The 27,906-nt window shown below is 44.9% G+C and overlaps 1 protein-coding gene across 1 annotated transcript; it reads left to right on the forward strand.

Annotated features, from left to right (window-relative positions):
- The first annotated feature begins 2,494 nt into the window (after window positions 1-2,494).
- LOC139383312 (rab3 GTPase-activating protein non-catalytic subunit-like) lies at window positions 2,495-27,853 on the forward strand. Its single transcript, XM_071127793.1, has 34 exons — window positions 2,495-2,893; window positions 3,734-3,816; window positions 7,639-7,759; window positions 7,905-7,986; window positions 8,198-8,245; window positions 8,358-8,433; window positions 8,525-8,626; window positions 8,736-8,835; window positions 10,162-10,260; window positions 11,189-11,337; window positions 11,507-11,586; window positions 11,884-11,973; window positions 12,167-12,306; window positions 12,474-12,663; window positions 12,745-12,888; window positions 13,022-13,104; window positions 13,208-13,272; window positions 13,369-13,459; window positions 13,552-13,679; window positions 16,008-16,221; window positions 16,563-16,660; window positions 16,924-17,029; window positions 17,340-17,500; window positions 17,574-17,748; window positions 21,595-21,762; window positions 21,843-21,949; window positions 22,182-22,248; window positions 22,339-22,409; window positions 22,758-22,793; window positions 22,920-22,994; window positions 24,081-24,296; window positions 24,382-24,684; window positions 24,825-24,989; window positions 25,157-27,853. Exons 1-34 carry the CDS (start codon window positions 2,785-2,787, stop codon window positions 25,307-25,309), a joined length of 4,095 nt encoding a protein of 1,364 aa, XP_070983894.1. The 5' UTR covers window positions 2,495-2,784; the 3' UTR covers window positions 25,310-27,853.
- Window positions 27,854-27,906: the final 53 nt, after the last annotated feature.

Below are 27,906 nucleotides of genomic sequence, written 5' to 3' on the forward strand. Positions count from 1 at the left end.
TAACAAATCAAAAACTGAAAAATTGGGCGTGCAAAATTATTCAGCCCCCTTAAGTTAATACTTTGTAGCGCCACCTTTTGCTGCGATTACAGCTGTAAGTCGCTTGGGGTATGTCTCTATCAGTTTTGCACATCGAGAGACTGACATTTTTTCCCATTCCTCCTTGCAAAACAGCTCGAGCTCAGTGAGGTTGGATGGAGAGCATTTGTGAACAGCAGTTTTCAGTTCTTTCCACAGATTCTCGATTGGATTCAGGTCTGGACTTTGACTTGGCCATTCTAACACCTGGATATGTTTATTTTTGAACCATTCCATTGTAGATTTTGCTTTATGTTTTGGATCATTGTCTTGTTGGAAGACAAATCTTCGTCCCAGTCTCAGGTCTTTTGCAGACTCCATCAGGTTTTCTTCCAGAATGGTCCTGTATTTGGCTCCATCCATCTTCCCATCAATTTTAACCATCTTCCCTGTCCCTGCTGAAGAAAAGCAGGCCCAAACCATGATGCTGCCACCACCATATTTGACAGTGGGGTTGTTGTGTTCAGGGTGATGAGCTGTGTTGCTTTTACGCCAAACATAACGTTTTGCATTGTTGCCAAAAAGTTCCATTTTGGTTTCATCTTTTGTCATGTTTGGTGTGTCTCCCAGGTGGCTTGTGGCAAACTTTAAACAACACTTTTTATGGATATCTTTAAGAAATGGCTTTCTTCTTGCCACTCTTCCATAAAGGCCAGATTTGTGCAATATACGACTGATTGTTGTCCTATGGACAGAGTCTCCCACCTCAGCTGTAGATCTCTGCAGTTCATCCAGAGTGATCATGGGCCTCTTGGCTGCATCTCTGATCAGTCTTCTCCTTGTATGAGCTGAAAGTTTAGAGGGACGGCCAGGTCTTGGTAGATTTGCAGTGTTCTGATACTCCTTCCATTTCAATATTATCGCTTGCACAGTGCTCCTTGGGATGTTTAAAGCTTGGGAAATCTTTTTGTATCCAAATCCGGCTTTAAACTTCTTCACAACAGTATCTCGGACCTGCCTGGTGTGTTCCTTGTTCTTCATGATGCTCTCTGCGCTTTTAACGGACCTCTGAGACTATCACAGTGCAGGTGCATTTATATGGAGACTTGATTACACACAGGTGGATTGTATTTATCATCATTAGTCATTTAGGTCAACATTGGATCATTCAGAGATCCTCACTAAACTTCTGGAGAGAGTTTGCTGCACTGAAAGTAAAGGGGCTGAATAATTTTGCACGCACAATTTTTCAGTTTTTGATTTGTTAAAAAAGTTTGAAATATCCAATAAATGTCGTTCCACTTCATGATTGTGTCCCACTTGTTGTTGATTCTTCACAAAAAAATACAGTTTTATATCTTTATGTTTGAAGCCTGAAATGTGGCAAAAGGTCGCAAAGTTCAAGGGGGCCGAATACTTTCGCAAGGCACTGTACCTTCCCAGCCATTGCAGGTATCTAACTGTATGTTACAACACAATACAATGCAACAAACCATATGTCCAGAGTTAAATATGCAAAATGTACTGCATTTCAACTGATTTGCTACTCTTTAATGGCCACAAAATGATCAGTGTTAAGTGAATTGTTGTGCTTAACGTTTGCTTAACGTTTTGAAAAAATGAGCCATTTTAATGATCTGTTTAGGTTTCTGTGCTTAGACTTGTGAAAATGTACCACATACTTGAGGAAATTGCTCTAACTTCATAAAACAAAACGGTAATACGTTTATCTTTTAATCATGTTTATTTCCTTCCTTATTTCCTTTCCTTCCTATCTTATGAAAACTGCACTTCAATTGAAAAGTTCTCCATTGTGGAACATGTATGTTTAAATATAACCTATCGGTCTCATATGAAAAAAAACTATTCTGATTGGGTTCCTGAGTAGAGTGGATCACCCTTTTTAATTTAACACAATGTACAGGAAATTGTTTACGGTGCCAAAGGCCTATGTATATCCAATATGAAAAACATACTGCATTAAAGCTGATCCCCCACAAAAAAAATTGCAGTTAGAGTGCTGTTTAACTGCAGTATGCTGCAAATACTGCATCCAAAATAACACAGTTTTTTTACTACAGTAATTTTGCAGTGTAACTGCAGTTATTCTGCAATTACTGCATCCAAAATACCACAGTTGACTGCAGTTACTACACTTTTACTGCAGTTTCAAAACTTCAATGTTTTTTGTAAAATAATAAATTATAGGAGTAGACCTACACACACAACAAAACATTATTGACCATTTAGGCTTGAAAAGAAGAAGAAAAATCACAAAATATCTTATAGAAATACTTTACATTATTGTTTGTATGATAACGTGTACAAAATGTATCATGATAATTGTGCACATTTTCCATCATTTTTTTAAACCTAATTATCAATTTACAAAGCATACAGGACGGGACTCTTATTCTGAAGTAGCCTATTCCAAAAATCCGTGACCCGAAAGTGTTAAGTTATTCTTGCCTGTTTCACAACCGTATGTGTCGTCACCAAAACACTTAAAGTAAAGAGTGGAAACGGTGCAAATAGTAACGAAAACCACTGACAGCAACAGCCTGTACACTTCATTTTCTACCGAGATTCCTGGGAACGTTACAGATATCAACACAACGTATCGCCGAGGACTCTAGTCTTGTTTATTGTATAGATTAGCGAAAACTTAATCGTACTGCAACGTTGTTTACCCCCTGTTGGACTGTAGCTGCTAGCTAGCCTAGCTGGCTAATTCCCTGTATCCGTTCTGGTCGGGGCTGCATCGAAATGTCCTGCTGCCTGTTCGAGTACTGTCGGGTCCAAGAACTCAAAGCAGTCCGGGAGTTCTTGTTCCAGAGCCAGCAAAACAACAATTCATCGGCGGACAAGAAAGGAGGTAGCTAACGCTCAGCTCTGGGAGAGAGAAGTTGCTGTTTATGACCAACTTGTGTGCTTGCTTTTCAAAAAGAGACTGCAAACGTTAATGTTTTAGCTATGGGCGAAGTCACCTATCGTCTCGTGTCTGCAGAATTTGCCAGCTCTCGAAGTCGCACTTTTTGTTCGTGTTCTAGATGTTCGAAATGCCAGGGGCACGGAATGTAAACAATGCATCTCTTTAATTCCTTGGCCTGTCACATAATGAATAATATAATTAGAGATTATAGCAGTTAATATGCGCAAGGTGTAGTGATGGTGAGCCGGAGAGTTGCTTCGCTCCGCAGTGACAGCGGGATGCAGACAGGGATGGAAAGAAAGAGGGGGGAGGAGGGGAGTTTTGCCCTTTGTCGTATGCAATGAGTCATCCTACAGGAGGGCATCTGAACAGATTACTGCATGATACTGGACAAAAGAAGACACGCACACAAACCACATGCATGCTCTTAACCCTGAGCCTGTGTGCATGCATGTTTCAGTAAGACCATAGCAACTTGGCTGTCAATAGGAGTTCTGTCAATAGCTCTCCTCCCACTCATTGATATTTATAGCATCTCTAACTTCATCCATTTTCTCTCTTGGGTCAAGGGAATTCTCTTGTCCTTCATGCTCTTCTCTCTCTCTCCGCTTTCTCTGTTAGTGTGACCCCACCAGTTTGAAATATGTTGTACAAGTGTGTGTGTGTGTATCATCACCTGGTCTGAATAAATGTTCAACTTTATAGCCTTTATAGCTTTTAAAACTGACAATTGATTCTAGATTGCACCTTCAAATAATCTGTGATTTCCTTTCTCACCCTCAGAGAATGAGCTGGCCTGGGACGACTCCAACTGGGGGTCATGGGATAACCCTGAGGCCAAAGAAGTTGTAAGTGGGGAAACCACGGTCAGTTTGTCTGTCTCTTACACTCTTGTTCTCTGTAGTGGCGATTCCCTATGAGAAGCCACTGGCACAGGAGAGCGCTATCCATAACATGTCCTCAAATCAGGTTTCCAAACATTAATCTTTTTGGCTGAAGTTCCAATTTATTGCGCATATATAAATAGCTTAAACACATTCCTATACTAAAGGTGCAGAGATGCATTCTATAAGCTGTATCTGTGATACGGTAAGAACTGTACGTGCTCTCCTCTCACCTGCGCTAACCCTTCCCGGTCACCTGCGCTATCCCTTCCCGGTCACCTGCGCTAACCCTTCCAGGCCACCTGCGCTAACCCTTCCAGGCCACCTGCGCTAACCCTTCCAGGCCACCTGCGCTAACCCTTCCAGGCCACCTGCGCTAACCCTTCCAGGCCAACTGCGCTAACCCTTCCAGGCCACCTGCGCTAACCCTTCCAGGCCACCTGCGCTAACCCTTCCAGGCCACCTGCGCTAACCCTTCCAGGCCACCTGCGCTAACCCTTCCAGGCCACCTGCGCTAACCCTTCCAGGCCACCTGCGCTAACCCTTCCAGGCCACCTGCGCTAACCCTTCCAGGCCACCTGCGCTAACCCTTCCAGGCCACCTGCGCTAACCCTTCCAGGCCACCTGCGCTAACCCTTCCAGGCCACCTGCGCTAACCCTTCCAGGCCACCTGCGCTAACCCTTCCAGGCCACCTGCGCTAACCCTTCCAGGCCACCTGCGCTAACCCTTCCAGGCCACCTGCGCTAACCCTTCCAGGCCACCTGCGCTAACCCTTCCAGGCCACCTGCGCTAACCCTTCCAGGTCACCTGCGCTAACCCTTCCAGGTCACCTGCGCTAACCCTTCCAGGTCACCTGCGCTAACCCTTCCAGGTCACCTGCGCTAACCCTTCCAGGTCACCTGCGCTAACCCAGCTCAGGTTTCCAAACGTTAATCTTTTTGGCTGAAGTTCCAATTTATTGCGCATATATAAATAGCTTAAACACATTCCTATACTAAAGGTGCAGAGATGCATTCTATAAGCTGTATCTGTGATACGGTAAGAACTGTACGTGCTCTCCTCTCACCTGCGCTAACCCTTCCCGGTCACCTGCGCTAACCCTTCCAGGTCACCTGCGCTTACCCTTCCAGGTCACCTGCGCTTTCCAAACGCCTGAAAGTACCACGTTCATCTGTACAAAGAATAGTACGCAAGTATTAACACCATGGGACCACGCAGCCGTCATACCGCTCAGGAAGGAGGCACATTCTGTCTCCTAGAGATGAATGTACTTTGGTGCGAAAGTGCAAATCAATCCCAGAACAATAGCAAAGGCCCTTGTGAAGATGCTGGAGGAAACAGGTACAAAAGTATCTATATCCACAGTAAACGAGTCCTATATCGACATAACCTGAAAGGCTGCTCAGCAAGGAAGAAGCCACTGCTCCAAAACCGCCATAAAAAAGCCAGACTATGGTTTGCAACTGCACATGGAGAAAAGTCCTCTAGTCAGATGAAACAAAAATGGAACTGTTTGGCCATAATGACCATCATTATGTCTGGAGGAAAAAGAGGGAGGCTTGCAAGCAGAAGAACACCATCCCAACCGTGAAGCTCAGGGTTGGCAGCATCATGTTGTGGGGGTGCTTTGCTGCAGAAGGGACTGGTGCACTTCACAAAATAGATGGCATCATGAGGTAGGAAAATTCTGTGGATATATTGAAGCAACATCTCAAGACCTCAGTCAGGAAGTTAAAGCTTGGTCGCAAATGGGTCTTCCAAATGGACAATGACTCCAAGCATACTTCCAAAGTTGTTGCAAAATGGCTTAACAACAACAAAGTCAAGGTATTGGAGTGGCCATCACCAGGCTCTGACCTCAATCCTATAGAAAATTTGTGGGCAGAACTGAAAAAGTGTGTGCGAGCAAGGAGGCCTACAAACCTGACTCAGTTACACCAGCTCTGTCAGGAGGAATGGGCCAAAATCCACCCAACTTATTGTGGGAAGCTTGTGGAAGGCTTCCCAAAACGTTTGACCCAAGTTAAACAATTTAAAGGCAATGCTACCAAATACTAATTGAGTGTATGTAAACTTCTGACCCACTGGGAATGTGATGAAAGAAATAAAAGCTGAAATAAATAATTCTCTCTACTATTATTCTGACATTTCACATTCTTAAAATAAAGTGGTGATCCTAACTGACCTTGGACAGGGAATTTTTATTAGGATTAAATGTCAGGAATTGTGATTATTGTGAATTTAAATGTATTTTGCTAAGGTGTATGTAAACTTCCGACTTCAACTGTATACGCAACACATAAACAGGCCAAAACGTCTCCAACACTCTCCTTCTGTCCAGCTCTCTCCCAGTAGTCTTTCTTATAAAATAACATCAGGGTTGTTCTGGATCAAAAAGGGCAATGGCCTTGGTCTGCCAGGCGGCGCAGCTAAATTGTAGGGAAGATTTTAGAAGCCCCCATCTTGGCGGTGTAGAGACAGTTAGCAGTTTTAAAGCAAATTTCCTGCAATTCTACACACTTTGCCATGGAACTGAGAGAAAATGTTGCAGTTTTAAAGCTAATTTCCTGCAATTCTATGCATTTTGTAACAGAAGGCTGTGTTCATTTACTCAAACATAATAACAAAAGCAATACTACTAAATGTATTGTTTTGGGCATTTTCACTGCCTGTGTAGATTTTATTTTGGTGATTGTTAGTTCTCGAAGATTATATTATTTTAAATAATACACTCCCTTAAGCGGTTTATTAGGTACACCACCCTGTTCACGAAAACGTTTCACTCCTACAGACAGTGAGTCACGTGGCTGTGGCTTGCTATATAAAGCAGGCAGACAGGCATTCAGTTACTTTTTGATTGACATTAGAATGGGCAAAACAAGTCACCTAAGCGACTGAGTGTGGTATGATCGTCTGTGCAAGGCAGCACCGATATCTCAGAAACGTCTGGCCTCCCGGGCTTGTCACGCACGACAGTTGTCTAGGGTTTACCGAGAATGGTGCTTGAAACAAAAAACATCCAGCCCACGGCAGTCTTGTGGGGGCGAAAACGGCTTGTTGATGAAAGGTCAAAGGAGAATGGCAAGAATTGTGCAAGCTAACAGGCGGGCCACAAACAGGCAAATAACGGTGCGGAACAACAGTGGTGTGCAGAACAGCATCTCGGAACTCGTCAGTCCTTGTCACAGATGGGCAAACGACTACACTGGGTTCCACTTCTATCAGCTAAAAACAAGAACTGGCTTCAGTGGGCACCCGATCACCAAGATTGGACAATTTAGGAGTGAAAAAACATTGCCTGGTCTGGCAAATCCTATTTCCTGTTGCGTTATGCTGATGGCAGAGTCAGGATTTGAAGTAAGCATCATGAGTCCATGGACCCATCCTGTCTGGTGTCAATGGTACTCGGGGGTGTAATGATGTGGGGAATGTTTTCCTGGCACACGTTAGGCCCCTTGATACCAATTGAGCAATGTTTCCAAGCTCCAAATAATTAATTATGTTCTGGCTGCAAAAGGGTGGTCTGACCCAGTACTAGATGGGTATACATAGTTTATATCTGGTTTTAGTTGTTTAAGTTTACACTGAAAGCGTTTTTCCATCCCAAATGTTTATTATTTCACTGTTTAGACAAAAAACAAACAAAAAAAACGCTTAGACGACCCGCCCAACGATTACAATGGCAGAAAAATCCCTAAACATCCTTCATTATGCCTTTTGTCCTGTGCACAAAAATCAGATAACACTCTTCCATAGCCATCTGTGATCTCTGAGGATTGGTCCTGTTGTGGTGTGTTCCTCAGGGGGTGGAGGAGGACACTGCAGCAGTCAGCGCCCCCTGGCTGCAGGACTGTGTGGTGTCTCTGTCTCCCTGCTCAGACCTGATGGTCGTCGCCAAAGGCAGCAAGGCTGTGTTTCTCTCAGGTATGTCTCCCAAAACACAGACGCTCACATTTAATGTACACACACACACGCGCACATGCACATGCACATGCACAGACATGACACAGACACACTGCTGTTGATTGTGTGGGGGGGGTGTGTTGCCTTTTTCTCTCGTCTCCGACAGCAAGGTGGCAAACAGATGACGGAGGCAGAGAGGGGATGACGCTGGCTGTGTCCTGGAGTGGAATTCTCAGCATCAACGAGGGGTGAGAGAACAGTGCGAGGAGGGGTGGTAGAACCCGGGGGACGAGAGGGAGGAGGGGAAGAAACATGGGGGTGGATGGATGAGACAGGGGGAGAGAACAGGGGGATGAGGGAGTTGGGGAAGAAACACTGGTGGATGAAAGAGGAATGTGAGGAGAGGAAAGGACACAGAAAGAAGACATGATTCCAAATTCACTGTGCGTCTCTCTACAGGGAGAGTGTGAGCAACGTCATCTGTATACCTTTGGCCAGCCAGAAGAGGTAAGCCACCTAATGTGTCCATCCCATGTGTGTTCACTTCTGTGCACATATCAGTGTGTATCTTAAGTTTGTTCTATTGATGAGTATTAACCTTCTCTCCGTCTGCGTTCAGGAGTTCCACGGGTCGACCAGACTGGACATGTATTGTCGTGGGCTTCTCATCTGGCTATGTACGCTTCTACACCGAGGTATAGCAGCACTTACTTCTGTGACCCGGAAGGCAGAATATCATCAGGAGTCTGGCTGGTGTTAATCTAACGGTGGTGTGTGTTTTGTCAGAGTGGGGTCCTACTCCTAGCCCAGCTGTTGAATGAGGACCCTGTCCTGAGGCTCAAGTGTCGCACTTATGAGATCCCCCGCCACCCCGGTGTCACCGAGCAGGTACGACTATGGCACACGTCAAAACACTGACTGCTGTCTGGGCCTGGAGACCAAGATTCTCTTGGTGACACTTTGTATTTGTGAGTCTCTCTCTTTGTCTCTGTGTCAGCATGAGGAGCTGAGTATCCTTTACCCAGCAGCCCTGGTCACCATCGACGGCTTCAGTCTCTTCCAGTCTCTACGGGCCTGCAGAAACCAGGTGGCACGAGGTACTGCTGCATGTGTGTGTGTTTTTGTGTCTGTTTGTTAAAGTACTATAGTAGCAGGACAGGTATGGTAGTAGTAGTTGTAAAACTAGTTTTAGTAATGCATTAATGGTGCTATGGATAAGCTCGTCTGTTAAATGACTCAAATGTGAAATGTAATTTTTTAAACAATTTTTGCATTGTCATTTCAGAAAATATTAATAATATATCTGTCGCTAGTAGTGTAATGATAGTGTTTCACATTATTACCCAGTGTTGTGATTGGCTGTGGTATTCGCCTATTGATTTCTGCCGCCGGAGAGGCATCTGTTGTCAAATTGGGAAAGCTGTTCTGACTTTGAGACTGTGTTATCTAGTGGAAATTGCTAAGTAATTTCCTGGTTGCAAAAATTCTACACTGTTCGCTCAATTTCAGTTTATCATTGTGCCATGTAAATCTCTGTGAAATATATTTTCAATTAAAAATATATATAATTTTTACAGCTTTTTAAAGCTCATGTGAAGTTACTTTCGGTTTTGGTCCAATAGCTTCAAACAGCTGTACAGAGGGTAGTGCGTACAGCCCAGTACATCACTGGGGCCAAGCTTCCTGCCATCCAGGACCTCTATACCAGGCGGTGTCAGAGGAAGGCCCTAAAAATTGCCAAAAGCTCCAGCCTCCCTAGTCATAGACTGTTCTCTCTGCTACCACACGGCAAGCGGTACTGAAATGCCAAATCTAGGTCCAAAAGGCTTCTTAACAGCTTCTACCCCCAAGCCATAACTAATCAAATGGCTACCCAGACTATTTGCATTGACCCACCCCACCCCCATTTTTATATTGCTGCTACTCTGTGTTTATTATCTATGCATAGTCACGTTACCTCTTCCTACATTTACATATTACCTCAATTACCTCAACTAACCTGTGCCTCTGGTACCCCTTGTATATAGCCTCGTTACTGTTATTTTATTATTGCTCTTTAATTATTTGTTATTTTGATATTTTTATTTTTATTCTGAAATTTCAATGCAAAAATTCAAAGAAGTCCAATGTTTTAATAGAACCATCTTCTCTATTTGCTGGCTGGTTTCGCCAGAAAGGATGCAGGTACTGACACGCGCACACAAGCTAGTCTTTGACACTTAGCATAGTACCTGTAGTGTGTTTTGTATATTTCGTGTATGGTAGCTTGAGGTGATATACAGTATACTGGAATTCCATACCATTTACTCAACTCTTTTCCTCATCTCCTCTTTCTCTCTGTCTACCCTCTCTTCCTCCAAAACCCTTTCCTTTGTCATTATTCTTAACTTTGTATGTGCATGTCTTCTTTCTCCCCTCCCCAGCGGCAGCAGCAGGCAGTGAGGTGGTCCAGCCTCCTCCCCTGGCCTATAAGAAGTGGGGTCTACAGGACATGGATGCTATCGTAGACCACAGCAGCGTGGGTGAGAGACAGGAGGGAGGGTTGGATGGATGGATGGCTACAGGGAGTGGGAGGGGGGATGGCTACAGGGAGTGGGGGGGGGGACGGACAGGGAGTGGGAGGGCTGGAGGGGGAAGGAGGACAGGGGGACGGACGGAGTGGGAGGGCTGGAGGGGGACGGAGGACAGGGGGAGGGACAGGGAGTGGGAGGGCTGGAGGGGGAAGGAGGACAGGGGGACGGACAGGGAGTGGGAGGGCTGGAGGGGGACGGAGGGACAGGGACGGGAGGGCTGGAGGGGGAAGGAGGACAGGGGGACGGACAGGGGGAAGGGGGACAGGGGGACGGACAGGGAGGGGGAAGGGGACAGGGACGGACAGGGAGGACTGGAGGGGGAAGGAGGACAGGGGGACGGACAGGGGGGGGGGGACAGGGAGGGGGAAGGAGGACAGGGGGACGGACAGGGAGGGGGAAGGAGGACAGGGGGACGGACAGGGAGTGGGGGGGGCTGGAGGGGGAAGGAGGACAGGGGGACGGACAGGGAGTGGAGGGGGAAGGAGGACAGGGGGACGGACAGGGAGTGGGGGGGAGGAGGACGGGGACGGACAGGGAGTGGGGGGGGCTGGAGGGGGAAGGAGGACAGGGAGTGGGAGGGGCTGGAGGGGGAAGGAGGACAGGGAGTGGGAGGGGCTGGAGGGGAAGGAGGGCAGGAAGTGGGGGGGCTGGAGAGGGAAGGAGGACTGGGACGGAGGGGGAAGGAGGACAGGGAGTGGGGGGGCTGGAGGGGGAAGGAGGACAGGGAGTGGGGGGGCTGGAGGGGGAAGGAGGACAGGAAATGGAGAAGAAAGGGGGAGAAGATCATGAATAATCAATTGGATGGATACTGGTTGAGTGAAAGTGTAGCTATGTTCTCCAGTCTAACTGTGCTCTCTTTCTGTACCTCACTACACAGGTATAATGACCCTGTGTGTGTTTGACCAGATGAGGAATGCGTCTATCCTGGGGGGTTTCCATGCCTCTGTGAAGGGCAGCCTCCCCGCCATGAGTCAGTACATAACTGTGGGGGGAGGACCCTACACAGGCTTTTACTATGCCATAGAGGTGTGTGTTTGTGTCTGGCTGCTGTCCATCATTTTCTCACCTCACACATTCACACACTCTATTTATCTCTGAGAGAAAGTCGTAGTTATTATTGGCTAAGAAAACAGTCAGCATTTGTTCAGACCAGTAGCAGGGATTCCTGACTCCTATTCTCTCTCCCTCCCTCTAGGGCAGCTCTCAGCCTCTCCTCTCCCACGTTGCTCTGGCTGTGGCCAGCAAACTCACATCGGCCTTATTCACCGCCGCCAGGTGTGTATTTCTCAGTGAATGTTAGGCTCGGCGGTATACCATGTATACCGGGGTATTTTGAAATACCCACGGTATGATTGTCAATACCCTCACGGGGGGTGGGTGCTATGATTCTGCTTATAACCATGAGTTTAAATATCTACGATTTCCTCCAGCTCAGGGCTCCGTCTATGCATTTGGTTTGCCGTGTATTTTTCCTCTCCTTTCCCTTCCGTCTCTTCTCACTCTTTCTTCTGCATTGCCTCTGTACCCTTTCTCTTCCATCTAATTTTCTCTCTCTCTCTCGCTGTCTCTCAGTGGGTGGCTGGGGTGGAAGAAACAGAATGAGGAGGAGCCAACTCAGAAACAGAAGCCCAAGGTGGAACCGGCCACGCCCCTGGCAGTCAGGTGACAACACGTCCCTCTTATTAGAAGAACTAGGAAATTGTTTCTTCTGCACATTTACTCTGACACAGTCAACTTGCCTAGTTACCTTACCACTTTCACTTACAAATGAATCAATCGCCTTGTTTTCTATTTCTAAGTGAACTGATTACCTAGCCCATCCTCACCCTGTCCTTCCTCTCTGTCCCGTCCCCAGGTTTGGTCTCCCAGACTCACGGCGTCATGGGGAGTCCATCTGTCTGTCCCCCTGTAACACTCTGGCTGGGGTCACGGACGACTTTGGCAGGGTCATGCTGCTCGACGTGGGGAGAGGCATCGCCATCCGCATGTGGAAGGGTGAGAGGGAGAGAAATAGTTTCCCTTTGACACTCAACAGTAACAAGAGTTTTTTGGTTTATTATAAAGACAGCAGACATTGTGCAGGGTTTAGTTTTTGTTGAATTGGAGAAAGGCCCTGGTTATACATCTAGTTCTAATCTAATTCTGATTGTCTCCTGCCCCAGGCTACCGAGACGCCCAGCTGGGTTGGGTACAGGTGTCTGAGGGGAGGGGCGAGTCCTCCCCGTCCGCGCCCATCCCACGGCGCCATGCTCAGTTCCTGGTCATCTACGCCCCCAGGAGAGGCATCCTGGAGGTGTGGGGCACACAGCAGGGCCCCCGAGTAGGAGCCTTCACTGTCGGGAAACACTGCAGGTACACACACACACAAACACACAGTTCTGATTTAAAGCAGTTGTAACCAGTAACCATTCCCTTCTCTTGTGTGTGTGTCAGGTTGCTGTATGCAGGCTACCGGCTGATGGGGGTGAACAGTGTGACCAGTCAAGGCTGGCAGCTCCACACACAGCAGGTGTGTCTGTTCGACCCTGCTACTGGAGCACTACGCACTGTCACTGTCCCCTTCCATCTGGCCCTCAGGTGAGTACATACACACACTTTGTATCAGGGGTACAATTATTTGAACGTGAAAAGCTATTTCGAACACTGTGGTCTCTCGATTGTCATACATGGCAAAGATACACACGCAAAACAGCGTTGACTCCTGTTTCAGTGATAAGAAGAGTGAGAGAGCAAAGGATCTGCACCTGCTGAAGAGACTGACCACACTACTGAAGAGCAGAGAGTTGGAACCAGGTGAGATGGAGGGGGAACATGAAGCGGTTGAAGGAAGCCCTTTACAGAAATATTTTGACAGGGCAAACGATGAGCTCCTTCTTACCTTTGACCTTCTCCTCAGATTACCTGGAGAGCGAGGCCCAGCGTGTACTGCTGGACATCAAACACCCTGCCATTAAGAAACAGGTCAACGAGCACACACACACCCAGACAGAGGGGGGTGTCAGCACACCCAGGGAATGTCGTTTCTTATTACTTGCTGCTCTCTGTCCTGCCCTTTAGGCCCTGGAGTCTCTGCTAGCCAATAAAAATGCTCCAGTCTCCTGTCTGACCAACATCACCCGACTCTTACTGGCCAGTCTCAAGGGGAAAGGTACTGTGCGTTTCTGGACATTCATTGAGAATTAATATCAAAACCATGTTTTTGTACAAGTGTGTGTGTGTGTGTGTGTGTTGTCCCTGCAGACCCTGAGGCGGTAGATGAAGCATTGCTCCAGTTGTGTTCCTCCCAGCTGAAACTGCTCCAGCTCTACACCGACATCCAACAGCTGCACTCTACTGTGGAGGCTAGCACAGATGCACACACTCAACCTGTGAGGGCAGAACCACTACGCATTCACACGCATTTTGTTCTTCTATCCTCGTTGGGATCTAAAATTCATTTCCATTCAAAATCAAATTTACCCTTCCCATAACCCTAACCCGGCAGGTAGCCTATTGGTTAGAGCGTTGGGCTAGTAACAGAAATGCTGGATCGAATCCCCGAGCTGACAAGGTAAAAATCTGTCGTTCTGCCCCTGAACAAGGCAGTTAACCCACTGTTCCCCGGTAGGCCTTCATTGTAAATAAGAATTTGTTCTTAAATGACTTGCCAAGTTAAACAAAGGTTAAAGAATCTAAATCGAATCAAGAACCCCATAGCCTTAACTTAATTCTAAACTTGACCCTAACCCCTAAGTTTAAAATAGCCTTGTCCTCGTGGGGATGTGGAAAATGTCCCCATGAGGGAGAATTTTCCTTGTTTTACTATCCTTGTGGGGACTTTTGGGGATTTTGTATTTATTATGGATCCCCATAAAGGCAGCAGCTCCTCTTTCTGGGGTCTGGCAAAATTTGGCAGTTATACCATTTTAAAAACATTACAATGCATTCATAACAGATTTCACAACACGCTGTGTGCCCTCTGGCACTTACTCCACTACAATATATCTACAACACAAAATCCATGTGTACGTGGGTGTATAGTGCCTATGTTATCGTGTGTGTGCATATGTTTGTGTTGCTTCACAGTCCCCGCTGTTCCATAAGGTGTATTTTTTTAATCTGTTTTTTAAATCTGATTCTACTGCTGGCGTGAGTTACCTGATGTGGAATAGTGTTCCATGTAGTCGTGGCTCTGTGTAGTACTGTGCTCCTCCCGTAGTTTGTTCTGGACTTGGGAACTGTGAAGAGACCTCTGGTGGCATGTCTTGTGGGGGTATGCATGGGTGTCTGAGCTTTGTGCTAGTCATTTAAACAGACGGCTCAGTGCTTTCAACATGTCAATCAATACCTCTCACAAATACAAGAAGTGATGAAGTCAATCTCTACTCCACTTTGAGCCAGGAGAGATTGACATGCATATTATTAATGTTTCCTCTCTGTGTACATCCAAGGGCCAGCCGTTGACAGTCCCTCTTTGTGGCACCTGTCTACACGAATGAACAGTAGTCCTGGTGCGACAAAACTAGAGCCTGTAGGACCCTGCCTTGTTGATAGTGTTGTAAAGAAGATAGAGCAGAGCTTTATTATGGACAGACTTCTCCCCATCTTAGCTACTGTTGTATCTATGTTTTTACCATCACAGTTTACAATCCAGGGTTACTCTGAGCAGTTTAGTCACCTTGCTCAATTTCCACTTTATTTATTACAATATTTAGTTTAGGTTTAGGGTTGAGTGATTGATTTGTCCCAAATAAAATGCTTTGAGTTTTAGAAATATTTAGGATTCACTTATTCCTTGCCACCCAGTCGGACACTAACTGCAGCTCTTTAAGTGTTTCAGTCACTGTAGTAGCTGATGTGTATAGTGTTGAGTCATCCACATACATAGACACACTGGCTTTACTCAAAGCCAGAGGTATGTTGCTAGTAAAGATTTGAAAAAAGTAATGGGCCTAGACAGCAGCCTTGGGGAATTCCTGATTTCTACCTGGATTATGTTGGAGAGGCTTACATTAAAGAACACCCTCTGTTCTGTTAGACAGGTAACTCTTTATTCACAATATAGCAGCCATAACACATACCTTTTTCCAGCAGCAGACTATGATCGATAATGTCAAAACCCGCACTGAAGTCTAACTAAACAGTCCCCCAAATCTTTTTATTATAAATTTCTCTCAGCCAATCATCAGTGCTGCATGCTGAAAGTCTGTTGTTAATTTGTTTACTGTAAAATAGCTTTGTATCTGGTCAAACAATAATTTTTTTTGAGGCAGTAAAGGGGGCTTTACTATTCTTAGGTAGCGGAATTACTTTTGCTTCCCTCCAGGCCTGAGGGCACACACTTTCCTGTAGGCTTAAATGGAAGATGTGGCAATATCGTCTGCTATTATCCTCAGTAATTTTCCATCCAAGTTGTCTGACCCCGGTGGCTTGTCTTGTCAATCATTTTTTTCACCTCTTCCACACTCACTTTACGAAATTAAAAATTACAATTCTTGTCTTTCATAATTTGGTCAGATATACTAGGATGTGTAGTGTCAGCATTTGTTGCTGGCATGTCATGCCTACAATATGTTTGCTAATCTTGTCAATTAAAACAATGTGGGTCCCCACAAGGATAGAAGAACCAACCCATACACACACACACACCCTAAACCTGTGAGTACAGCATTCTGAACTACTCTTCTTTTCTCTCTTTTCTTCCTCTTCCTATCCAGACGGAGGTTGCTGGAGTAGAGGAGGAGCTAGCTCGTGTCTCCCTCATCCTGCAGCGCTACACAGAGCTCACCTCTGGCTCACGCCCCTCCGTCTCATTTGCCCAGGACTCCCCTGACGCATCACTTCCTGTACGCGGCTTCCTGTCCCAGATGGAGTGTGAAGGAGAGGAGATCAGGGTGGTCCCAGGGCCTGATGCAGACTGGACACAACTGGGTAGGATGAACGCACGCACACACAGTCACATTACCCCTATACAAATCTACCTCTATCACTCCAGTATCTCTTGCACACTAAATATGATATTGGAACTGACTGACCCTATAAAAAGTATTCTTGCTTTCTCGTGTTTTATATCTTGTGTGTTTTTGTTATACCTTATTATTTGTAGTATGACATTGTTATTGATTACTGCATTGTTGGGGTTAGAGCTTGCAAGAAAGGCATTTCACTGTACTTGTGCACGTGACATTGAAAATGTGTAATTGTGCCCGCGACATTAAAACTTGAAACCTATGAGTATAAAGGGTAAGACTGTGTTGTTGTTTACTCTGTAGGGAGCTTTCTGTTCTGGGGCTGTCTGATAGGAGAGAGCCCTCTACAGAAAGTCTGTGTCACACTACAGGAGACCGGCATCAGCCCACAGCATTTACTGGTGAGGAGAGGAAGGAGGGTGGTACGGCAAAAGGATGGGAGTGTGACGTGCACTAATATCCATTCTGTATGCAGCACATGCTTTTTACCTGTGCTTCAGCGCAGGGACATTTCTTCATCTGCCCAACTGTATGTATTCATCCATCTGTTTTGATCCGTACCTCCGATTCAAGGAAGGGGAGATTTGGGTATGGGAGGAAGAATAGACTCAAATAGACAACATGGATGAGTTACATTTCCTTATGTGTGTGTTCTTTCCCTCAGTCTCTGCTGCTGAGTGTATGGCTGCACAGAGAGAAGGAAGTATTGAAGAAACCAAAGGCCGTCAGACACCTACACACACTCCTCACTGCCCTCAGCTCCATGAAAGGTGTGCGATCACATCGTATTTTGTAAGGTGGTCTGTGCTGTGATACAATTGAGTTAGTATTTGGGTTGTGGTTAGATAATAGGTAGTGGAGTCCACATGAGGCTAGTGGCACCTTCTTTGGGGCAGACAGGTTTGTGGTAATGGCTGGAGCAGAATTGTGGAATGGTATCACACGTATGGTTTCGAAGTGTTTGATGCCATTCCATTTGTTCTGTTCCGGTCATTATTATGAGCCATCCTCCCCTCAGCAGCCTCCTGTGGTGGACTTCCATTGACTTTCAGAGACGTCTGTGTTTCCTCCTCTCCTTAGGTGCGGTGGAGTCGTCGTGGGACATGCAGTGTGTCTCCCCCTGGTGGCAGCAGGTGCGGTCTGCGTGTGTCCAGTCACACAGTGCTGCTGCTGCCCTGCTTGCTGCAATAGTGGCTCACCGCGCTGCCAAGGATAACATCACCAGCCTGGCCGAGACTAAGGTAACACACACACACACACACTGATGTGTGTGTGCTTCATCACTGACTCTGTGTGTGTGTGTGTGTGTGTCAGTTTCAGTCAGAGTGGGAGGCGGTGTCGTTGGAGCTGGAGCAGTGGGCGGTGTGTGTGAGACAGCTGGAGGACGTGCTGGCCCTGCAGACGCTGCTGTGTGTGGCGCCTCTTAAAGGAACACCAGGGGGCGCCACACCACACTGCTCAGTCAAAGCCCTGCTGGAGGGGGGCCGAGGTACTGAACGAATACTTAATCTCTCTGGGATATTCGGGACGGTAGCGTCCCACCCCGTCAACAGCCAGTGAAAGTGCAGGGCGCCAAATTCAAAACAACAAAAATCTCATAATCTATAAGTATTTTACACAATTTTAAAGATATAATTCTCGTTAATCCAGCCACAGTGTCTGATTACAGCGAAAGCACCACAAACGATTGTTAAGTCACCACCAAGTCACAGAAAAACAGCAATTTTTCCAGCCAAAGAGGAGTCACAAAAAGCAGAAATATAGATAAAATTGATCACTAACCTTTGATGATCTTAATCAGATGACACTCATAGGACTTCATGTTACACAATACATGTATGTTTTGTTCGATAAAGTGCATATTTATATCCAAAAATCACAGTTTACATTGGCGTGTTATGTTCAGTAGTATCCAAAAAATGTGGTGATTTTGCAGAAAGCCACATCAATTTACAGAAATACTCATAATTAACATTTGATAAAACATACAACTATTATACATGGAACTTTAGATAAACTTCTCCTTAACTTGTTATGGCTGCAACAACCGCTGAATAGCATAGCGCTACATTCAATAAATAGTACTACAAATATTTATATTAATGAAATCACAAGTGCAATATAGGAAAACACAGTTTAGCCTTTCGTTAATCCACCTGTCGTGTCAGATTTTGAAATTATGCTTTACAGCGAAAGCAATCCAAGCGTTTGTAAGTTTATCGATCGTACGATAAAACATTAAGTACACTTAGCATCAGGAAGCTTGGTCACAAAAATCAGAAATGCAATCAAATGAATCGTTTACCTTTGATGATCTTCGGATGTTTTTACTCACGAGACTCCCAGTTACACAACAAATGTTCCTTTTGTTCCATAAAGATTATTTTTATATCCAAAATACCTCAGTTTGTCGCGTTATGTTCAGAAATCCAGAGGAAAGAGCGGTCACGACAACTCAGACGAAAATTCCAAATAGTGTCCACAGAAACATGTCAAACGTTTTTTATAATCAATCCTCAGGTTGTTTTAAATATATATAATCGATAATATATCAACTGCAAATGTCTTTCACAGTAGGAGAGGGAAAAGCAATACCTATCCAAACTCTGTTGCGTGAGCAAAACTCATGTGACCACTTGACGCGATGTTATGGTTCTGGCTAATTTTTCAAAATAAAAGCCTGAAACTATGTCTGAAGACTGTTGACACCTTGAGGAAGCGATAGAAAAAGGAATTTGGTTCATATCCCTTTAAATCCAGCAAAGGAAGGCTATGGAACATGGAGTTTTCAAAATAGAAGCCACTTCCTGTTTTGATTTTCCTCAGGGTTTCGCCTGCAATATTAGTTCTGTTATACTCACAGGCAATATTTTGACAGTTTTGGAAACTTCAGTGTTTTCTATCCAATACTAATACTAATATGCATATATTAGCAACTGAGACTGAGGAGCTGGCCGTTTACAATGGGCACCTTTTCATCCAAGCTACTCAATACTGCCCCTGCAGCCATAAAAAGTTAATGCAACCGCTGTGTCAGATTTTAAAAAACTTTGCGGAAAAAGCATACCATGCAATAATCTGAGTACGGCGCTCAGAGACCAAAACAGCCAAAGAGATATCCGCCATGTTGTGGAGTTAACATTAGTCAGAAATAGCATTATAAATATTCACTTACCTTTGATGATCATCAGAATGCACTCCCAGGAATCCCAGTTCCACAATAAATGTTTGATTTGTTCGATAAAGTTCATAATTTATGTACAAATACCTCCTTTTGTTAGGGCGTTTGGTAAACAAATCCAAACGCGCGTGCAAGTCCAGCCGAAAGGTCTGACGAAAAGTCAAAAAAGTTATATTACATGTCGTAGAAACATGTCAAACGAAGTATAGAATCAATCTTTAGGTTGTTTTTATCATAAATCTTCAATAATGTACCAACCAGAATTCCTTTGTCTGTAGAAAAGCAATGGAATGCAAGCTAACTTTCACATGACCGCTCGGAAATCTGCCAGACACCTGGCTCAATCCCCTTTCATTTGGCCCCACTTCACAGTAGAAGCATCAAACAAAGTTCTAAAGACTGTTGACATCTAGTGGAAGCCTTAGGAAGTGCAACATGACTAATATCCCACTGTATCTTCGATAGGCTGAGTTCAGATTTCCCACTTCCTGGTTGGATTTTTCTCAGGTTTTCGCCTGCCACATGAGTTCTGTTATACTCAGACATCATTCAAACAGTTTTAGAAACTTCAGTGTTTTCTATCCAAATATACTAATTATATGCATTTTCTAGCTTTTATGGCTGCGTAGCAGGCAGTTTACTCTGGGCACCCTATTCATCCAAGCTACTCAATACTGCCTCCCAGTCACCAAGAAGTTAAGAAATAAAAAAGGCTGTGGCTGCGAATCCGTAGGTTCACCCCCCTAGAACCCAATGGAAAGATCCGGATAACGTTCTGCATGTGTTACTTGGCGCACAAATTTGTGTGTTCACCCTCCCTTCACTTTTCTCACTGTCAATTGTGAATGATAATTATTTTTTGGAGCGAACTTTTGAGCAGATGGTGTTAACAAACTGCAGCATACCTGTGTTTTGATTAAATCAAAGCACATGCATTACGTGACCAAAAGTATGTGGACACCTGGTTGTCAAACATTTCATTCCAAAATCATGGCCATTAATATGTAGTTTGTCTCCACTTTTCTGGGAAGGCTTTCCACTAGATGTTGGAACATTGCTGTGGGGACTTGCTTCCATTCAGCCACAAGAGCATTAGTGAGGTCGGGCACTGATGTTGGGCGATTAGGCCTGGCTCGCAGTCTGCGTTTCAATTAATCTCAAAGGTGTTCGATGGGGTTGAGATCAGGGCTCTGTGCAGGCCAGTCAAGTTCTTCCACACCGATCTTGAGAAATCATTTCTGTATGGACCTTGCTTTGTGTACATGGGCATTGTCATGCTGAAAAAAGAAAAGGCCTTCCCCAAACTTTTGCCACAAAGTTTGAAGCACATAATTGTCTAGAATGCTGTAGCGATAAGATTTCCCTTCACTGGAACTAAGGGGCCTAGCCTGAACCATGAAAAATGTCCATAGGGGGAATAGCAGGTAAGTGAGAGTTGAGGGTGTGGGGGTGGTCTGACGGTAGAAACTATTGGCCAGTCTCAGTTTAAAGCCATGTACTGCCCGCTTCTGAGTGATTGAATCGGGGAGAACCGGGGCGTGGCTGGGGGTCCCTGATGATCCTCTTGGCCTTCCTGCAGCACCTGGTGTTGTAGGTGTCCTGTAGGGTAGGTAGTGTGCGCCCAGTGGTGCATTCGGCTGCACGTATCACCCTCTGAAAAGCCGTGCGGTCCACGGAGGTGGAGTTGCCGTACCAGGCTGTGACGCTCCTGTAGAACACTGAGAGGGCCCACGGGGACAGGCTGAATTTTTTCAGCATCCTGAGGTTGAAGAGTCGCTGTCGTGCCTTCACTACGGTGTCCTTGTGGTTAGACCATTTCAGCTTCATTCCAATAACGGTATACTATGCTATTATAAATTGTCACTGTGGTCTTGCAGACATTGATTCAGCTTTGATCTACCGGTAACTATTAAACGAGCACCATTTGCCAGAGTAGCCTGTTCTCTACAGGTAGAGCAGAGACTGTGTGTAAAGTACAGAATCCCACACATGCGCAGAAGCTTCTAGACCTTTAATAAAAAGCCCATAATCCTTACCTTAAATCCTTGAAGGAATCTCAGATCTGAGAGGCTTGGGATTGGTGAGAGTGGTAAAGTGAAACTTTGCTTTCACCAATCCAATCACATGAACAGTAGATCCCTTTTTCTCTCTCAGGTGGTATAGCAGACCGTGTGGCTAAGTGGGTGTTCAGGCAGGACTTGGCCCCTGAGCGGCTGAAGGACATGCTGCAGAGGAGGGGGGAGGCCCAGAGAACAGAACAGCCCTCCCAGCCAGTGCTGAGGGAGAAAAGCCAGGAGGATGCAGACTTCAATAGGGCAGCAGGTGAGTGGGTACTCTATGGTCGCTAAACTGATTCCTCTATAGGAAGTGTGGTTGTTGTATTAAAGAGTGTGTTCCTCCAGAGCTGCTGGTGTCTGTGTGTCAGCGTTTCCCAGACTCCCTCTCTCCTGACCTGCTCTTTGCCCACTGCTGCTGGGAGTACGTGGTGCAGTGGAACAAATACCCAGAGGTTTGGCTCCAAACAGTACCAGCACACAGACACTCACATCCATACACATCTATACACATTTCAGTTGAATGCATTCAGTTGTACAACTGACTAGGTTATCCCCCTTTCCCTTACAGACACTCACATCAATACACATCTATATACACACACACACTCACATCTATACACACACACACATCCATACACACACAGTTTAAGGTGTAAAACCTAATGTTTTGTTCTCTCCCTGAAGGAGGGGCGGTATCTGTGTTGTGCAGTGGAACACCTGAAGCTCATCTCTAGTCCTCACATCCAGCTGGGTCAGACAATACAGAATCGTATTTAATATTCACGCTGTGTTTCCTCAGTGTGTCCCTTTGGTTTGTACTATAAGACTCTTTCTCCTGCAGGCATCTCCTCAATGATGTGGAACACGTTCATCGTTAAACGTTTCTCAGCTGCTGCTTTCCTTATGGAGAAGGTGAGCAGCAATTTCTTTTTTTTGTGTGTTTGTATGTGAGAGAGTTCTGATGCATGAAACGTCATGATCATAATTATTTTTTATAATGCTCTTCACTACCTTACCAACTAAAGGTGATAAAACTGACATTTCACTTGTGTAGAAATATGATTTTACATTTTAGTTTGGTCGAAACTCAGCTGAAATGTACCAATATATTTGCATAGCTGAACATTCTCACGCTATTACAACTGTCACAAGATTAGTATTTCATAGTGGGACTCAAATGGGTTCTGTTTTCAACAGAACAGAAAACTGGTGTCCTATATTTTTGTTTCATGAAAGATTGTTTGTGTTTCCTCTTCACAGGTGGGGAAGGCCCCTAAAGACCGCCTGTGTCGACGGGTGAGCAGAGCCCTGCTCTCTTCAGCTACACGTCTACCTCTCTGATTGGGACTTGTTGAGCTTGGGCTGTGAATAGACGTGCACATAACGGTATATAACATTGGTGGTGTCTCTGTGTGTATTCAGGATGTGGGAATGGGAGACGGTGCCACGACATCATTCCTGGGCTCCTGTGTTGCGCTGCTACAGATTCTGATGGAGGTACACACAAATAGATGGATGGATGCATACAGTTAGGCAGATTAACTGCAGCACAGGTAAAAAGCATGTGCTGCATGCAAAGTGGATGTAAGTACATGAGGATTTGTCACAGCAATGATGTACCATTCAGGGCTCGAAATTAAGGGCTTCCCGTCTTCCCGAGCACAATAAAAATACAAATAAATTCTGTGATAGTTCAAAACAGACGTTGGGACGGTTCTAAATAGAAGTTGGGGGACCATAGGCCAGAAAAATCTAAAATGCATACAACAGTGTTTCCATACTAAAATGTTTAAGCACAAAGACGAGGCTGCTGAAACAGATCACAACATTTAGCTTAAAAGTTGCTAAACTATGAATAATTCACATTACAAGAGCAGCAATGTGTTCACTCCTCTCAGCCATATGCGTGAATGTTCCAAAATGTTATTACGGGAGAACAGCATTCCCAAACGTGCACCTGATGCGAGAGGTTTTTGAAATGCGATGGATATTTGATTTATTTAACCTTTTTTATTTAACCTACTAAAATGTACAAAAAGTGATGTAAGCGGTGGTGCTCAGAAAGGTCAAGGCCACCATTCTTCAGTGACTGAAGAGGGAAGGTGAAGCAGAGAAAGTGAAGGCTGGGGAACACACACATTCTTTATTGTATAGGCTATTGTTGTTTTAATGGGGCAGCTGGTGGTGGAATGTAATGTCGCTAACTTAAGTTTATTCAGTAACCAGTTCACAATAACATAGTTCTCTCTTAGATAAGATGCTCAACATTTTTTTCTTAAATAAATAATATAGACTGTATCTGTCTCAGAAATACACACACACAACAAAATCACTGCAAATTACCTAGAGCCATGTTGGCATATCAAAACCATTAAAAAAAAAAAATAGTATTTTAATTTTGGGATAGTTCAACTTCAGTTTGGACAGTTGAAATTGCACTTCGGGACGGTGAGGAAACAAGTTAGTCGCGAGCCCTGGTACCATTGCTGCAGCATTGAAAAATGACTTTTGAACTAAAGCATTTGTAGATTGATAGTGGCAAGTGAGGCTTTTCCTTGGTAACTCCCCCCCCCTCTCCTCCAGGCAGACTCGGGGATAGAAGAGGTGACCCCTCCAGAGCTGTGTGTGGAGGAGGTGTGGGGGGGAGCGGAGGGTCCTGCCTCCATCGTAGAGTTAGCCCTGGAGCAGAGGGGAATCCACTACCCCCTTGTACAACACCACTGTCTCCTGGCCACTCTACTACACACTGCTATGACCTTCAACCTCCGGGTCAAACCACTCAGTCTGTTCGACAGCAAGGTGAGACAAACACATGTGGCGTAAACCAAAGAGTACACACATGCATAACACCTACAGTATACTCACTGCAAGTCTTTCCTTCCAGGGTAAGAGTGCCTTCTTCAGAGAGTTGGTGTCCATCCAGCTGATGCCCAGCGGAGATATGGACCCTGGACTGGTCTCTCTTAGACAGGAGTTCCTGCTCAGGGTGTTGACAGGCTGGGTGAAGACCCAGAGTGAGGCAGGGATGGCTCCTGCATCCACCCGGCTGGACCTTGACTCAGGGGACGAGACGTGGCCCTCTCTGTGTCTGGACCTGGGGACCCTGCTGCAAGTCAACCCAGACATCCTGCGCAGACACCTGGTGTGTGAGCTGTACAACCACGGCCTGGACCCCCGGGCAGAGCAGGTAGGTAGTCATAAACACCAACAACTCCCTCAATACAAAATACATGTTACATTATACACACATTAATCAAATGAATATGATCACTCAAAGTATATTAAAAAAGCGGAAGCTAGCCTGTGTGTGTGTGTGTTATCTGTCAGGTGATGTTGGAGGTGGAGGATAAGGACGTGTTGGGTTCTCAGCTGTTGGTTCTAACAGGCCAGAGGCTGAGCTACTCCCTGCTTCACACCCAAACCCAGACCAAGCCCGCCATGGAGCTGCTGGCACGCCTCCCCCCCACACTCTGCACCTGGCTCAAGGCTATGGTGAGACCAACCTCTGTGTTACCTTACAACATGCTAGAACAACTGTCTCAGGGTGATTTAAAAGCATCTCTCTTAGCCTAATTCAACCCCCTAGTGTTGCCTGGTTTACTGATGGTGTTTGTATTTATCTCTGCGTGTGTGTGTGTTTATCTGTGTGTTATCCCCAGGATCCCAGTGAGCTGGGGTGCCTGTCCGTGCCCCTGAGCCAGACCAGCAGGCTGGTAAGCCGCCTCATAGAGATCCTACCTGAGAACCACGGCCAGTACAGCCTGGCACTACACCTACTGGAGGCTGTGGAGGTCCTGCAGGGAGAGGACTGAGTGAGAGGGGGGAGGAGAGCAAGAGGCTCAGGAAGAGAGATGGCCTGTGTGCAATTCCGTTCCTGCTGTCATTGCTAGCATCCAGGATAGGAATGAGAGAGTAAACTGTTGAAGTAGGAAATATATAGGATTATACAACTATCATGTACAGGAAGGAGATGTCAGGGAAATGGCCACCCTGTTTGAGAGGAGGCTCATGTGTTCAGTTGAAAAAATGTAATTGTAAATGAAAGATGGAGGGATAATTGTTTTGTTTGAAGTCTGCATTTCTGAAGGGGATATGCTATGTGAGCATGGTGTTATATATCCATTTGTTTTTTTAACTTCCTACTTATTTTTTAAACTTTGTCTGTCAGCTATACCTAGCAGCCCCTGTACTCCCCATTCTAACAGACTTAACGATCCAATCAAAGGGGGTTGCAGGGTGTGTTTGTGTGCCATATCATTGTTTAGTAAGCATCCCTTTCTCTTCACCTGTCCATCAGATGAGTAATGATGATGTATGATAGACAGAATGGATGATCTGGTTATTTATACATGCTGCAGTACTGTACTAGCTGTGCCTGTACCCTCTGTACTGTTCTACACCCTGGCTGAGGAACCCCACTGGGGGCAGACAGAACAGACTAAATGCTCAGCATGGTCTAGCTTTGGTCTCTTTCTCTCTGGGGCTGGGGTAAGAGCAGTCAACGCTGGTCATGGTGGTACTTTCCAATCAGTATTCTCTCCGGACCATTCAGGTAGACAGACTGTTTATAACGTTTTGTAAAAATTTCACCCTAATGAGTTTTTTTTCTTGGATTTGTACAGTAGCTCACTGACCTCATCCAGAGGGTGATGGGAATCACCGACTATTTGATTACTGTAAGGTAGCGCAATTCCCAACATACCATATCTGGCTTCCATGTGTATTATGTTGGTCAATATTCAAACTAAAGTAAATAATTCAAATATTTAATGAGTTTGGTATAGGAGTATTATACAGAGGTTTGCATTTACAAGTAAAAATATGGAAGAACATTTACCCAAAACCATAATCATCATAGTATGTTAAAAACGTCTTAGGGCTGAAATCCCGTTAACGGGATCGATATGACAACAGCCAGTGAAAGTGCAGGGCACCAAATTCAAAATTTCTATTAAAAGTCCTCAAACATACATGTATCTTGTAACGTTTTCAAGGTAGTCTTGTTGTTAATCCCACCACAGTGTCCGATTTCAAATAGGCTTTACGGCGAAAGCACCACAAACGATTATGTTAGGTGACCACCAAACCACAATAAAAACAGCCATTTTCCCAGCCAAAGAGAGGAGTCACAAAGAGCACAAAGAGATACAATTAATCACTAACCTTTGATGATCTTCATCAGATGACACTCATAGGACTTCATGTTACACAATACATTTGTTTTGTTTGATAAAGTTCATATTTATCAAAATATGAGTTTACATTGGCGCGTTACATTCACTAGTTCCAAAAACATCCATTGATTTTGCGTAGCCACATCATTCAACAGAAATACTCATCGTAAATGTAGATGATAATACAAGTTATATACATGGAATTATAGATATACCTCTCCTTAATGCAACCGCTGTGTCCGATTTCAAAAAAACTTTACGGAATAAGCAAACCATGCAATAATCTGAGACCGCGCTCAGAAGAAATAATCACAATAGCCGCCATGTTGGCGTCAACATAAACAAGAAATGACATGATAAATATTCCCTTACCTTTTTTATGATCATCAGAAAGCACTCCAGGAATCCCAGGTCCACAATATTTTAAAAATTGTTCGATAATGTGTTATTTATGTCCAAATACCTCAGTTTGGTATACATATCCAAATGCTCATTCTGGTCAGAGTTAGAACCGGACAAAAACTTCCAAAAGTTATTACAGGTCGAAGAAACATTTCAAAATAAGTACAGAATCAATGATTAGGATGTTTTTAACATATAGCTTTAATAAAGTTCCAACCGGAGTATTCCTTTGTATCTTGATGAGCAATGGAATGCAAGTGGATACCATGAGGAATGAGCGTGATCAGAAAATGGCTGACTGCCTGATAGATTCTGCTCTCGTTCAGTCCCACAACACAGAAGTCTCATTCAAATTTCTATAGATGGTTGACATCTAGTGGAACCCCTAGGAAGTGCAACATCAATATCTCAAGGGAATTTCATTGAACTGTGGTGAATACATACCAAGCTCAGATTTCTCACTTCCTGTTTTGATTTCTCCTCAGGATTTTGCCTGCCATATGAGTTCTGTTATACTCACAGACATCATTCAAACAGTTTTAGAAACTTTAGTGTTTTCTATCCAATACTAATAATAATAATATGCATATATTAGCAACTGAGACTGAGGAGCAGGCCGTTTACTTTGGGCAACTTATTCATCCAAGCTACTCAATATTGCCCTCCAGCCATAAGACGTTTTAATGAACTCAAACATCTTCTTTACTTGTCACATTATAAGATGAGTTACATTATGACTTCCATTTCAACATTAAACTTGAATAAAAACCAAAGCACTCAGAATTGTACCATCCCCTATATATCCTCTCAACGCACACACAAACTTGAATCTG

The sequence above is a fragment of the Oncorhynchus clarkii genome, chromosome 25, assembly GCF_045791955.1.
Source record: "Oncorhynchus clarkii lewisi isolate Uvic-CL-2024 chromosome 25, UVic_Ocla_1.0, whole genome shotgun sequence".
NCBI classification, from domain to species: Eukaryota; Metazoa; Chordata; class Actinopteri; order Salmoniformes; family Salmonidae; genus Oncorhynchus; species Oncorhynchus clarkii.